This window comes from Panthera tigris, chromosome B1 (genome assembly GCF_018350195.1).
Source record: "Panthera tigris isolate Pti1 chromosome B1, P.tigris_Pti1_mat1.1, whole genome shotgun sequence".
In the NCBI taxonomy this organism is placed as follows: domain Eukaryota; kingdom Metazoa; phylum Chordata; class Mammalia; order Carnivora; family Felidae; genus Panthera; species Panthera tigris.
The window spans coordinates 144,352,534-144,366,943 of NC_056663.1; the positions used below are offsets into that span (position 1 = coordinate 144,352,534).

The following is a 14,410-nucleotide window of genomic DNA, read 5'->3' on the forward strand; positions in this document are numbered from 1 at the left end:
TTAGTTGGCCAGTCAGGAACCAAAGTCTGGGTCATTCCAAGGAATTCATGTTCTTGAAGGAGCACTCACCACAAATGCACATGTATTTGTTTAAAATAATGTAAAAAAAAAAAAAATAGTAGCCATGGGAGGAAAAGGAGGAATGGGTGTTAGTGCTTTATAGATTCATGTCATGATATTAGAGAAAGAAGGTCTCTTAATATGTCCTGATTCTTTTGAAGTGCCTCATTTGTAATCTTGACACTTATTCTTGTCTGTGATGATGATCATGATCGGGCAGTGGATTTTCTTTCTTTTCTAATATCTGTGTCTACTGTGACAGAGAGGGAGGACTACATGTTGATTTTATAAGTTTTTAAAAGACCAGGACTTGGAGTAAGTTCTACACAGAATAAGAAAGGCTGGTTTAAGATATTAGTATTTGTAGGAGGACTAAATGACTCTAGTTTATAATTTTTCCATGAAGAATGCATTCTAAGAAAAGAAGTAAGTTTTGAAGGTTACAACGGAAGGAGCTTTCGAAATGATCGCCTAAGTGTTAGGAGAAAAATACCCTACAGCCTTGCAGTCTCAAAACTAATATTCAAACTCTCAATCTCTTTGCTTAAAAAAGTTTAATAAGCTGTAAAATAAATACACTTCCATTAAATATTAAATAAATTATTTACAACTTGAAAAAATACTTTTTATCTCCATGCATCTTTATGTACAGAAATAAGACTTAGCATAAAAAGTGGCAATTGAAAGTTTAAAACCATCAGAACGAAAAGGTTCCGTTTTCTTATGATCCACCGAAAAGAGGAGCCAGCGCATCACTCGTGGTTGTGACTTGGCAGTGACTCCGATCCGATACCCTGTTCAAAAATACAATAAAATATTAGCGAGAAGCTCTATTTCATTAGGGCTTTAAGAAAACATCCAAAAAAATCAGGAATCAGAATTTCTGTCCATTTCGAATGTCTTGTGAAAAATGCTAAGAGCTTTGCAGAGACAGACTATCACTTGGACTTGAATTCCTCTTTCACACCTGCTTTGGTTATGGGCCTACTTAGGTGGAGGATTACATACGCTGAAGCCTGTTTCATCAAATTCTGCCTGGTGAAAACCAACAACACTCACGGGAATTAGTTTTCCTAACCAAATCTGTGCAGTGGACACAATTAAAAAGAAAGATGAAGTGGCATAGTATATTTGTGATATACAGTTAATTTGGGATAATTAGTACCAAGGGCATAATAACAGTAGCTACCAGTTAATAGCTGCCACTACGTGCCAGGCCAGCATATTCCTTTTCCAAAAATCATTTCAGACCTCCTTTGAGAGATCTCAGTTGCACTAAAGAACCAAAAAGCTCCCTTTATTCATGTTGGTGGTCTTAGCTTAAGACCAACACAATAATTAATTCTGCCGCGCTAAGTACTGAGTATAGCCTTGGTTGGCATAGATAATCAGCCACTTCATGAGTTACTGAGCTAGCATACTAATTTGGTAATAGGCTCAGAACATAATACTTGTGCTTAACCAATGCGAAACAGTGCTTCTCCACGCATCTGCAGTGTTCACTAGAAAGGGAAATTCTGGATTTAGTAGATTTAGGGTTTGGTTTAGGAATATGCACATCTAAATGGCATCTCAAGTGATTCTTAAGCCCATGAAGGTAGAGTATCGATGGTTTAAGGATGTGACATCCTTCCTGAATGTCTGAGGAAATGGAGTTCTTCCTTCTGACCAATTTTAAATGTGTCCTCGATCTCTTCGCCTGCTCTTTCTCTGGAAGTTTGCTTCCTCAGCTGTCCACTTTAGTTATTAATAAAACATTCCTCTCTATAGCTCCTTACCTTTCCTACAACATGCTAAACTCTGCCTCTTTCCAAAAAAAAAAAAAAACAAAAAAAAAAACCCACAACAACTTATAAACAAGAACTATAATATATCTTAACCAAGGTATATTTCAAATCTGTACCCTCTGCCCCCTTCTGACTTCCTTTCTTTAAAAGGATATTCATCCTGTTCCCGCCACTTTCTCATGTTTGTGGTCACGCACCCTGCCTTGGCTCTCTACCATGTGAGCTCAACCTATCATTCCAACCTTCTCTCCAACACCCATCTGAATTAGGCCATTTTTCACAAGTTTCTCAGGTGACCTCGTTCATCTCACAGTATGAATCTTCCTCTCCCTTCATAATTGCTTGTCCCAATCTCATCAGTCTTTGGAGGCTCACTTCCAATGCCTACATATAGCATCCTGTCCTGCTCCCTACACACATCCCATGGCACTTTGTCTCCTTCACTGGAAACTCTTCATATTCCTTTCATATGACATAATTTACTGGCCCTAGCATTCTGGTTCCTTACACTATATTCTATCTACTAAACACTAACTGCATTGAAAAGAGGATCTGTGTCTGCCTCATTTTTACATCTGTTATGATACTAGGACATAGTCTTTTCTCACTATTGAACCTATCTCATGCTCAAAAACTAAGGCTTTCATGTAGCCAATGTTCACAGTGTATCCATAATTGAGGACACTTACTTTCCTCACTTTTCTTGAGGTAACCAATGCTGTATTTTTCAAAATTATAGGATATGATTTAAAGTTGTCTTTTCAAACCCAAACCTGTACCATTCATTACCTTCCGTTATGCTATGGCATGTACATTTCCATTTTCTTGTCGAAGTTTCTTTCGTTCTTCAGCTTCTCCTTCATATTCCCTGAAGAATCGTTTTCGAAGCCTTCAGAGAACAAGATATTCTATGGTCATCAAAGTTCTATTCGTCTCCGTATTGACTGGGGTTTTCGTGAGTACAGGGAGTTCCTTTCTGCGAGTCCTCATGGACCATTACACTGCATCCTACACCAAACCAAAACTTAAACCCAGCTCTAGAATATTTTATAACTGTTCTTTTTAAGGGGATGCTCATGGTGACTTTATATAAACATATTCCCAGAGTACTGGGATTTAAGTAGATATGCCCTGAGACACAAACTTTCAAAAGGTATGGAACACGTTGTTATGTGTTGGTATTTTTTTTTCAATGGCTGACACATGATATTAGGTTAGTTTCAGAGGTATAACATAATGATTCGACAAGTCTATACATTATGCTAGTCTCCCCACAATTGTAGCTACCATCTGTCACCATGCAACACTATTACAATAGGGACTATATTCCCTATACTGTGCCTTTCATTCCCATGACTTATTCATCCCATAGCTGCAAGCCTGTATCTCCCACTCCCCTTCACCCATTTTGCCCATGTCCCCACTCCCTCCCCTCTGGCAACCACCAGTTGGTTCTCTGTATTTATGGGTCTATTTCTGCTTTTTGTTTGTTTATTCATTTGTTTGGTTTTTCAGATTCCGCACGTAAGTGAAATGATTTTGTCTTTCTTCGTGAAATCAATTTGTCTTTGTCTGACTTTCACTTAGCATTATACCCCTAAGTCCATTCGTGTTGTTTCGAATGGCAAGATCTCATTCTTTTTTCATCAACACTTAGCACAGTTGCCATGTGTTAACTGGAGGAAGAAAAAGATGGTATAGTTTTACCACGAAAGGACTTTACACTTGTACAAACTAATTGAAATGGTTAGAGTTTTTCCAAACAAGTTGGGTTTTCTTGATTTCTAAATATAATAAATACTTCCTTTTAGTTTTATTTATTGTTACTTTCTGTTAAAATTCAATTGTTTAAAACAGTCTTGGTGCTGTACAAGAAATTCTATTTTTGGTAGGTCTTTAGTCCACCCACTAAATGTTCCTACTAAAATCGTAAAAACTTTGACATGATGTTTGGGAAAAAAATTCAACTACGGAAAAACGGCAAAATGTGGCTTGGGCTAGTGTTTGCTATATGTTCCAAACACAAGAATATGGGAGAAAAGGAGAAAAGTCACTGCTTGGTTTTAGGAGTGCCAATGTGACAAAAGTTTTTCCACACTTTTCCAAAGGATTATTAAATATTTCAACCTGAACGATCACAAGGTTAAATAATTATTTCAAAACATCTTTCCTATCTGGCTATTTTTTCCCTTCTATCCTTCTATGTCAAACAATAATGATTCGTCTGAGAATATTTTTCCTGAACACGTTTGCATATCTGGCTTGAGGTGCTAACAGATCAAAATAATTTCCAGGGTGTGCAAAACAAAATGAAATCACACATCAAACTCTATGTGCATCATAAAACAGTTTTTTTTTATGTGTCTTTTTATTATTATCTAATCTGCATCTTAAATAATAGTAAACAATGGCAGAAGATAACTCCTTGTTTCCTGAATGGCAGGAGTGGTAGATCATGCACACAGTCCAGTTGTTAAAGTAATTTACCAAGACCTAAAATTAGAATAATGAGTCTATTGCTTTTCCCAAGCTCTAGTAGCACATGAGTCATTATAGAGCCATTCACGCCCTCCCCCAACTTGCTTAAGTCACTGACTTCTGTTTGACAGACAATGCCATTTTGACATACCCACCAGTGCCTACTACCAGGAACAGTCTACTTCTAACATTCGTTGGTCATGAAGTGTGATGATGTTATTATGAGCACAGGGCAGATACTGCAGGAGTAGAACAGTGACAGAATTGTCCCTGCTTCCTACGCCCTGCCCCTACGGAGGAAATTTTTCTTTCTTTCCTTTCTTTCTTCTCTTTCCCTTTCTTCCTTTCTTTCTCCTTCTTTCTTTCCCTCTTTCTTCTTTCATAATTGAGTTCCCATATTACCTTTAACAATTACAAATAGGCGCACGTTCTATGTAAATCAGTACCGTGCTAGGACATTTCTAACTCCAAATTCTGCGTTTTAACAGAAACAGATGTATCTTTTCTTGGCTCCTGGTTTGAAGCTCTTTGTGAGTTTTCGTGCCAAAGCAGGATCTCTGACAACCTACTGTGAACCAGAACCAGGCTTTCATTAGACTCTGGGAAGCGTCCTTAAGCTTAAAGATATTCATAGTGGCTATCAACAGTCTGAGATTAGGAAGTAGCCATGAGTGGAAACAGGACATGAAACACAACCATCTGCTTTTAAGTTCAAAATACTTCTAAGCTTTTTGAAAAATAGCTTTACATATGAAGTTTCAATGGTGGCCGAAGTAATATGTATGTTGACCTAATTCTATGATCTTTGTCAGTGAAGTGTAAAGGTATGACCAAGGATCACATGTCACCAATAGAATAATTCATCTAAAATGGGATATAGTACTTTGTGACAGCATACTGAAAATAAACCAACCCGGCATTATTTTATTAGGAATCTATAAGTTATGCCATACTTACTGGATTGTAATAACAACAGCAATAGCTGTGAAGCTCACGGCAGACACAAAGGCAGCTATGGCGGCTAAAGCGATTTTTGATAAATCACTGTCAACCATGCTGTGAGTCTTCATGGACTTTTCCCCACACCGTTCACCAAAGTAATCCTGATGACATCTGGAAACAACCCACATCCAAAAATTATAATAGTAACTGAAAGCATTCTCTCTATTCTCTATTTTAGCATTTAATTGTAACACTCAAAAAAAAAAAAAAAAAAGTCATGCCATCTATTTGTATTTCAAAATCAGGAGACAGAATGCATTCAAGCCAAAGATCTATTAGTGTAAGAACAAGTTGAGATTAGTTTGGGTGTGATATTCCAAGAAGACACACCTTTTCATTCTTTGTGCTCCTTTTATGACCACCTGATGAGTTCTGTCACTTGTGATGCAGCTAATACATTCCACTATCATTTAATGTGCCAGTAGCTTTTGAGAGGAGGGAGTATAGAGCATTATGTGAAGAGTACCTTTAGGTCCTTTTTTTTAAAAAAAACGTTTTGCAAACCTTTTGTATATTTTTACATAGTTTGTTTTGTATATTATAAAACCGGGGGTCAGCAAGCTGTAGCCAGTGGATCAAATCTGGCCATTCGTCGGGTTTTTAACAGTGTGTAAGCCAAGGATGGTTATTACACTTTAAAATGATTTTACATTTTTAAATGGTTACATTTTAGTTGTAAGTACATACATAACCTCGACCAAAGAAGCCTAAATTATTTGCCAGCCTGGTCCTTTAAGAAAAAGTTTACGGGGGCGCTGGGGTGGCTCAGTCGGTTGAGCATCCGACTTCAGCTCAGGACATGATCTCGCAGTTCGTGGGTTCGAGCCTCACATAGGGCTCTGTGCTGACAGCTCGGAGCCTGGAGCCTGCTTCGGATTCTGTGTCTCCCTCTCTCTCTGCCCCTCCCCCACTCATGCTCTGTCTCTCTCTCTATCTCTGTCAAAAATAAATAAACATTAAAAAAAGAAAAGAAAAGAAAAAGTTTACAGACCCTTGACACTAGAGAAATAAATGGTTTTCTGCATCTAGGAGTTTCAGACCTCGTGTTGTAAATAGATTTCTTTTTAATTTAGGAAAACTTACTTGCATGTTACTGCTCCCAGGTTCTCTATATATTTGCATTCTCCGTGAATACAGAAATTTTGGAATTCTGCATCACACGGATTTTTCTTCTTTCTGTTTTTTCTATTTTTTCCATTTTTGCCTCCTTTTTTCTTTCTTTTGGGTTTATCTGAAGTCTTTTCACTTTCTGTCCTGTTTTTCATGGGCTTAACTACCTGTTCAACTGAAAAAAAAAAATAGACACGATTTATTGACAGCAGTCTCTCTTCACCTTGCATATCATTTTGGAGACATGGAGAAAGAAGTCTTAGCAGTGAGAGCTCATGGGCATGATAACCCTATTTTTCTCATTATTTAACCCAAATTTATATATAATAACTGGTTAAAGAGAATATCTGAATGGTGTGGCGCTTGAAAATCTGAACCTCCTCGTTATTTTATAAGCTTAGAAACATATTTTGAATTTATTTGTACCAGTATTATTACTATTGTTAATAGTATGTACCTGTCTAAAAAAAACAAGGAAATATCTTGCACATTTCTTGAATTTCTTATACATACCAAGTTCTTGGTAAGGAGCATTAATTTGATTAAACTCAGATCACGGTTGAGTGTATTGTTATCCAGATGCTATAGATGAGGAAACTGAAGTTGAATGAAGACAAGTTATATGCCCTGGGACATGCAGCTAGAGAATGACAGTGCTGGGGTATCAAAACCTGTCATTCCCCCCTGTCCTATGTTTTCTCTTGGATAGGTCAAGGTTACTGACTAAACTGGTGCTTTAGTGTATCTGTTGATTTTATATATGCATCTCGGTCTTGTGCTCATTATCATAGTTGGGAATTACTGTGTATTACTTGAGGATGGAAAAAACGGAGAATTATATATTAGAATTAATCAATTTTCTCCAACTCCCAGATTACGACAGGTTATAATTATTCATTCCATGGGGCTCATTTCTGTGGTCAATCTATTTGAAAAATAGGAATCTAGAAATATTTGTACCTGATGCTTCTGAGAGTCAGTCATCTTAACTCTTTTGATCTACAGAAACATTCGTTCAGTGTTATTGCTATACAGGGCATAGTTTTCCCACATACTAAATATGGGAGGGAGGAGTGTTCATGTTGGAGCTGTGTGTTTTGTTATACTAGTACCTGAATAGGCTTATCTAAGCAAGTATTTAGCAAACAGAGCCCAGTGAAAAGAGGAAGATACCATAATGTCATAATACCATTAGTCATAATGGTCCTGCATAATGTCCCATTAAATAGAAAACATTAGAAATATAGGGAAGGGTATCAAAGATAGAACCCTGTGATCAAGGAAGCGACAAATAAATATTATGAGGATTTTAGCAGGTTATTATGACATTAATAATAGTCAAATTAGGAGCAATGCTTAACCGGTTGTGCAATTTTTATATTGAAAATTTGGTGATAAATAAGCAACACAAATTAGAATAAGTCGTCTAAAAGAAAACACTTTAAATGAGTATTACTGCACGTTATCAGATACATTGCAAATTGTAGACAGAGACAAATCGTCATCACGCTGAAGTGCTGCAACAGACAGCAACCCCAGGAGTTCAACAGCCTTTCAAAGGAGCTCACCCATCAGTTTCCCTGTATTTCACAAGGCACTAGTCAGTTTCACTGCTAACAGTTTATTTGGCCGTTTGAAACGTTAAGGACTTGAAACATCTTTAAGAGAACAGTTTCTCCTCTTATCCTTCCAAAAAGAAATATAAATGAACCTCTTCCCCACCTCACATAAAAGCACAAGTTATTGAACAAGCAGTAAAGTGGAGTGTTCCCTAAAGCTTTTTCCACTTGTCACTTAACCCAGTCATTCTCCCTGTGGTATCACCTGCTGTCCCTTCACCAGGTCTGCAAGGCAGACAGAGGGGGAGAAGTCAGGGAAACTAAGGTCAGGAGAGAAGGGGCATTATGTTCTGCCTCCATATTGGATGTCTCTAGGATATTTAGATTTACTGATGACCTCATCTGTCCTGAAACTCCAAAGTAATATGAGGGTAACGAACAATACTTAACCTCTTACTTTGGTACTCTCATTTTAAGCAAATGCTCTTTTCTAAACATCAGATAACAGCAAAAAGGAACAAAACTATGGGTCACTATTATTTAACTAACACATGGAATCTGGGGCTAAATCATGATTTTTAGCAATTTGAAATCCATGCATAGTTGTTCTTTCATATTTCCAGAAGGTTATATTATTATTTTTGTCGTGTTTTAGAAACACTTGTTTTTCAACACCTGGGGTACTTAAAAGCTAAAGTCCAACCCCACTAAAGTCCTTCCCCACTACTTTGTTCTGTTCCCTTATTTGTGTTAAAATGCGGGTTTTTAGGGAATTTCTGTATGGGGAGTAGACACAGAAGCTGATGACTGGTTGATGTCTATGTCTGTCTCTCAGCATGGAGGCTGTGTGGCCCAATGGGAAAGAGCATCGGATCACCATCAAACACTGGAGTTCTCATCCTGGCTCAACTGCTTGCTGGCCGTGGAAGCTTGGGCAAAACCACCTCCTCCAGTTATCATCTTTGTAAAATGCTAACAATTCCTACTTGTAAAGTAGACTTAATAGACATTAACCATTTTTAGAGCTCCAGACATATCAGATGTACCCACACACAGCTCCTCCCATCCTAGCTTCCCCAAGGCATATGCAGCACACGTACACGCAAGAAAACCACTCCGAGAGACAGGGAATGGCTCTTCTTTTGAAGCAGCTTTGCCCATACAAACACACATCTTCTAGGCTATGTTTTCGCCTTATCCTCCACTCACCTCGGACTGAATCATCTACAATATAGCCAGATATTTGTGGTTCGTTATCATACTCTTCTGCATAATCATAGTCGATCCCCGAGGACAGTTCCCTACTAGAAGGCGTTTCACTCACAGGGGAAATCTCCCTTCCTGAGGACCCATTTCTTGGGGTAACCTCAAATCCATCAGCACTGTGGTCCCCAGAAAATGGTTCCCCTTTCCCAGAGGAGGTGTCGTTGGCAGCTGATCCAGCAGCATAATGGGCTGTGGGAGAAAGAACAACGGGAGAAAAGAAAAGGTAGAGCAGAGTGAGTGCCTTTCTCTCCAGTCAGCTGGGTTCAGGAGAAATGTTTATCTTCTGATATCAAAGCTGTTATTGCACATGTGCTATTGTTTGGGATTGAGTCACTTATGAAAGCATCTTCACATTCTGCCAACAAGCAAACTCAGCTGCTCCAATTTACAGAGCTGCTTTCATCGAGGTTTTCTTTTCCACAGACGGTCTCCATTACCTTCCACACCAAATAATGCTGCCATATAGGCAAGTTCGTCTAATTACTGAACAGGTAATGTCTGTAGAGTCCCATCACTTCACACGCCAAATGCGTTTGTGTTCGCTAGAATGACCCATTTGAACGGATGGGTTCTAGATATAAATATCAGACTCTCTTGACACGTGTTCATATTTTTAAAAAGGTGACATACATAACTGTAAAACAACATAAATGCTATTTGATAGTAAGGACTCTTCCTGTCAGTGTTTCATTATTCTTGTTCCTACCTAGGGAAGAACCTGGGGGGGGGGCAGGTGAGATTTGGGGGCCTAAAGTTTCAGGCCCCTGGTTTATCTTATAGGTCTCACTAAAGGAGCAACAGGGTGGTGCTTTTACTTCTCCCTGGGAGGGCCTCTAGGAAGGTAAAGGTACAATCACTAGACAGAGGAGATGGAGATTTTAGGCAGGAGTCAGCGCTCCGCGTCCAGGACTTAACTGCTCTAAGACTTAACTGCTCTAAGATCTGCGGAAATCGCTTCACCTTTCTGGACTCGGTTTCTTTTTCTGTAAAAGGCAGAATTTGGAGCACAGGATCTCTGAGGTCTCCTCCAGCTGGACTAAAGTAAAAAATTCGGGAACTCTCCGGCACCCTCTTCCTGACCTGGGACGTCAGAGGCACCTGCCCGCGTTTCTCCTCCTCCCCGGCAGTAACCTTGGGGAGGGCGCTGCCGTGGACGCCTCCCGCCGTGGGAGAAGCGCAGGCCGGCAGTTCGGAGCCGGGATGCCCTCACCTGAGCCCAGGATCAGGAGCGACAGCACCACGGGCGTCGGCGGCAGCAGCGGGGCTCTCATTGGTCCCTCGGCGCGGCGGTGGCGTCGCGGTCTCTGGGGCAACTCGGCCGGGAGTCGCGGCTGGAACAGAAGGTGGCGGAAGAGAGAGGGGAGAGGAGGGAGTGTGCGGCAGTGCTCGCCGCCCGGCCGGGCTCGGGCGCTGGACGAGCGCCTACAGCTCGCCTCGGGATCCCTCGGTTCCGAGTCGGGCGCGGGCAAAAGGTGTGCGAACATTCCGGAGGCGCGGCGCGCACCTGCGGCTTTATAGGCCGGGCGGGGACCCGGGCCAGGCCCGTGACGTCACGGCCTCCGCTGTGGGTGGAGGAGGGCGGCTGCGCCACAAGAGGTTACTACCCCAAAACCACACGCGGATGGCAGGCGCCCCACCTCCCCGGAGCGTGGAGAGCCACCGGGAGGAAATGGAAATTAAACCCTAGCTGCGAGTTGAGAATACGCCCGCTCCACATTCGAGGGTGGGAGTAGAGTTGGAGAGCTGGTAGCTGACAGTCAAAAGTCCCACTTTCTCAAACCACCTGAAGAACCTCCGTGTAGACTTTGGTTGATCTTAATACTACAAGTGACAGGGATTGATTAGAAGAGTTCCCTATTAAGATGTAGAAGTACTTTAAGACCAAGAGCGACTTAGCAAGGAGAGGCTGATGTCCTTTAACAGAGATTATGAAGTTCGTGAAACGGCTAGAGAGAGCGCCCCCTAATGAGGAGAGACTTTATTTATGATGGGCCCTTTATCCCGACCGAGAGCCCTTTCTTCCCCACTGCTGGAAAGCGGCCAGAATTTCAAATCGTCTCCCCTCCCATTTGTCTGTGTCCCAAGGTCCTTATCAAAATGAGGATTTATTGACCATCTATCATTGCCGAACTATAACCGCTTAAAGGATTACCTGCCCCCTCTCAGTCAGTAACCTTGCTGCTTAAGAATCATTTTTCCCTGTTTTACAAGGAGGACTTGACACCCCTGGTTATGGCAGAAACCAGATGGATTTAAGGTCCTCTGACTCTAAAATCTCTCTCCACTCTGATAAAAGAATTTGGAGTAAACCGATCTTTGTAAAGAGAGCTTCTGGGAAGAACAATACTTGGTCCTAAGGAACAACCACTGCTGGGAGGGTATTGACGTTTAAATGAAGGGGGTGCCCAAGTCTGTGCACCACAAATCCCAGGATAAAACCACCAGCTTTGAGGAAGCCCAGTTAGAATCTGGTAGGGCAGTTAATCCCAACAAGAAGAAAAAATGAAGAGGGTGGGAGCTGCTCAATTCGACTAACTTTGATGGAGACACAGCTCCAGAACTGGATTTTCCTTGACTTGAAGAAAAAAAAGAAAGCATCATTCTCCCTCTCTCTAACTGGTTCCTTGTCTTAAAGACAAGGACACTCTTCCAGCGCAACAGCCCTTTTAGGAGTGTGGATCACAGTATATCTATCCTAACTCTGGGAAACTTTTGTGAAGCTACTTACTTTTTAATGGCATATGGAGGTCGTGGGCTAAATAATACCATACATTTAGCAGGATAAAATAAACAGTCATGACTCATGCCTTCCCTTCTAGTCAACATTTGCTGAGAGTATATTTGGTGTCATCTGCTTGTTTTATTTTTTTATGTGGGGTGGGGGGTGGAGGCAGTAAAGAGAGCGATTAACTGATCACCGTTCCCTGCTCTCCAGAAGCTCAGTGTGGTGTGGGCCGGAAAAGTAATTCTGTTATGCCAGATGATAAGAAGGATTTGGACTGCCATGGAAAACAAGGATGCAGTTTAGTTTTGCTCACCCGCTTAATGTCCTTACCAGCAGAAAGCTTAAATGGAAAGAATACCTGCTGACACAGTATGCCCCAAAATGGAAAAAAAGACCAGGAAGACGGCACTGCCCATCCCAGGGTGAAGCAGGGACCTGCTTTGTGGCTGGAGGAGAAGATTCTGATTCAGACAGATTCACAGCCTTGCCCTCAGATTTCAAAAGATGGCAGGGATTTTGTTTAGAGTTCAGACTGTGGCGAGGCTCTCCTCTCAGGCTTCGCTTTTGTTCTGGTCCCATTGTTCCCTTTCCCTTACTCTTTCTTCTCAAGTGAGACGAAGGCAAGTTGTGTGCATGCGTCATCAGGAATGGTTCACTTTGAAGGGAAGTGAGTTCTTTACACCGGAAATTGCTTAGTCTTTTTACAACTGGAAATGTGGAGGGTGACGATTTCCGTTGGTATGGGATGGAACATAGAATGATAGGGGCAGATTGCTAGTGCGTAGTATGAGCTGTAAATTCACACCAGTTGGGTAATCATGTACAAATTCCACCACAAACTAAACCACCTAATATTTGAAAGACTCGGGTTCCTCATCTGAAAATAGAAATAAAGCTACCGACCTGCTGTTAAACAGATCAAATGAGATAAGATAACCTATGCAAGCAACACAAAATCTAGCATATGCGGAGTGCTCAATACATGGCAACTATTATTATTAGCCTTGGCATTATGATAGGTACATTCTATTAATCACATTGAAGAACCAAGTGACTCTTATAAATGGAGCTACTCACAGAGCAAGTGAAATAATCTTCAGTATTTTCAAGCCCATGAACTTTGTACCTACTTCCCATTAACACTAACCATTTTGAACATTTTATGGTTCATCATCGGGTATCATGGGGCGTCATAATGGTTGCATCACAGTGTAGCACCCCTGATGACTCACAGCATTCTGGAATTTGCACATGAGAGGGAAACCTTCCCCATGTCATGTTGGATACTCTACATTCTGCATGCTAAGCAGAGACAGGGAGGAACAACTTCAAGAAATTCACGTAGAATTCAAGTAGCTACTCTTCTTTATCTTGAACAATTGATGGTTCCCACACCTACTAGGAGGCTAAAGGCAGCTCTATGGGCCAGTGCTCCCAGCCAGCCACTCACTTTGAAGTCTGGTATCCGGATCCTGATAATATTTTATATGTATAGTAGAAACAAACTCACTTCGACTCTGCTAAAAGGTGTGCTATAGAACCCAAGAATAATTATGTGTTTGTTCATATAATTGATCTTGAGTTTTTATAGAGAGGGCCAGGTCTGAGTTAAATATTACATCATGGTCATTTTACTGAGTCAACCCATGAAACCCTCAACTAAAATTAAGAAATTCTCTCATGTATAAGTAACATTTCCTATATTATTAACAAATGCATTGGCTCCATTTAGATGTCTGTAATTTTCTACTCTTCACCTTTGAATTTATCCATGCTAAAGAATATATAATTTCTAGTTTCTTCAAAAACAGGCTTTCCATGAATTTGATTTGTTGGGTACCTTGACATACTAGTAAAATAAAAGTACTTGGCCCTTTAAAACCTTAACATGATGGCTTTTGCAGAGCAGTAAGTAGCAGATGGGACTGAAGGCAGCAGACTGTTTGATGCAGTAGGAACTAGGCAAATGTAACATACAATTAACTGCATTTAAACACACAAGAAATGAATGCTCTAGTTCATTTACTCATCAAATACATTTTGAGAACTAGGTCCTCTTCTAGGCACCGGGGATAAAACTTTGAATAAGTCATAATGTCTTCATTTTTAAGGACCTTGCATTCTATTAAGGGGAAACATATAATAAACAAGGGAACCATACATAAAATAATTTTAGGCCATGATGCACAATAAAATATGTGATCTAGAGGGCTTGGGATGGTGGAAGAAGATGATAAAAGGAAATTCAAGATAGCCCCTACAGTAAAGTAGTTCACAGTTTCTCCCTACAGGAAACGGGGCAGGATAAAATGGAGAGGAGTATCCTTTGGAATAATAACAGCTGTGGAAAGCAGAGATAGGCAAGGATAGAAATGAGAGATAGATATAAGCATAGACAAGAAGAATGAGGGATGCTGAACGAT

General features: G+C 40.5%; 1 protein-coding gene across 2 annotated transcripts; it reads right to left on the reverse strand.

Moving 5' to 3' along the window:
• Positions 1-680: 680 nt before the first annotated feature.
• AREG (amphiregulin) lies at positions 681-13,150 on the reverse strand. 2 transcript variants are annotated; one of them, XM_042984381.1, is made up of 7 exons: positions 13,065-13,150; positions 10,473-10,593; positions 9,206-9,451; positions 6,411-6,612; positions 5,283-5,438; positions 2,637-2,736; positions 681-854 (listed from the first exon to the last, which is right to left on the reverse strand). In XM_042984381.1, exons 1-6 carry the CDS (start codon positions 13,122-13,124, stop codon positions 2,643-2,645), a joined length of 879 nt encoding a protein of 292 aa, XP_042840315.1. In that variant the 5' UTR covers positions 13,125-13,150; the 3' UTR covers positions 681-854; positions 2,637-2,642. The 2 variants fall into 2 exon arrangements, with proteins under 2 accessions (XP_042840315.1, XP_007087006.2); XM_007086944.3 differs by lacking the exon at positions 13,065-13,150 and having other exon boundaries at positions 10,473-11,528.
• Between the last annotated feature and the right edge of the window lie 1,260 nt (positions 13,151-14,410).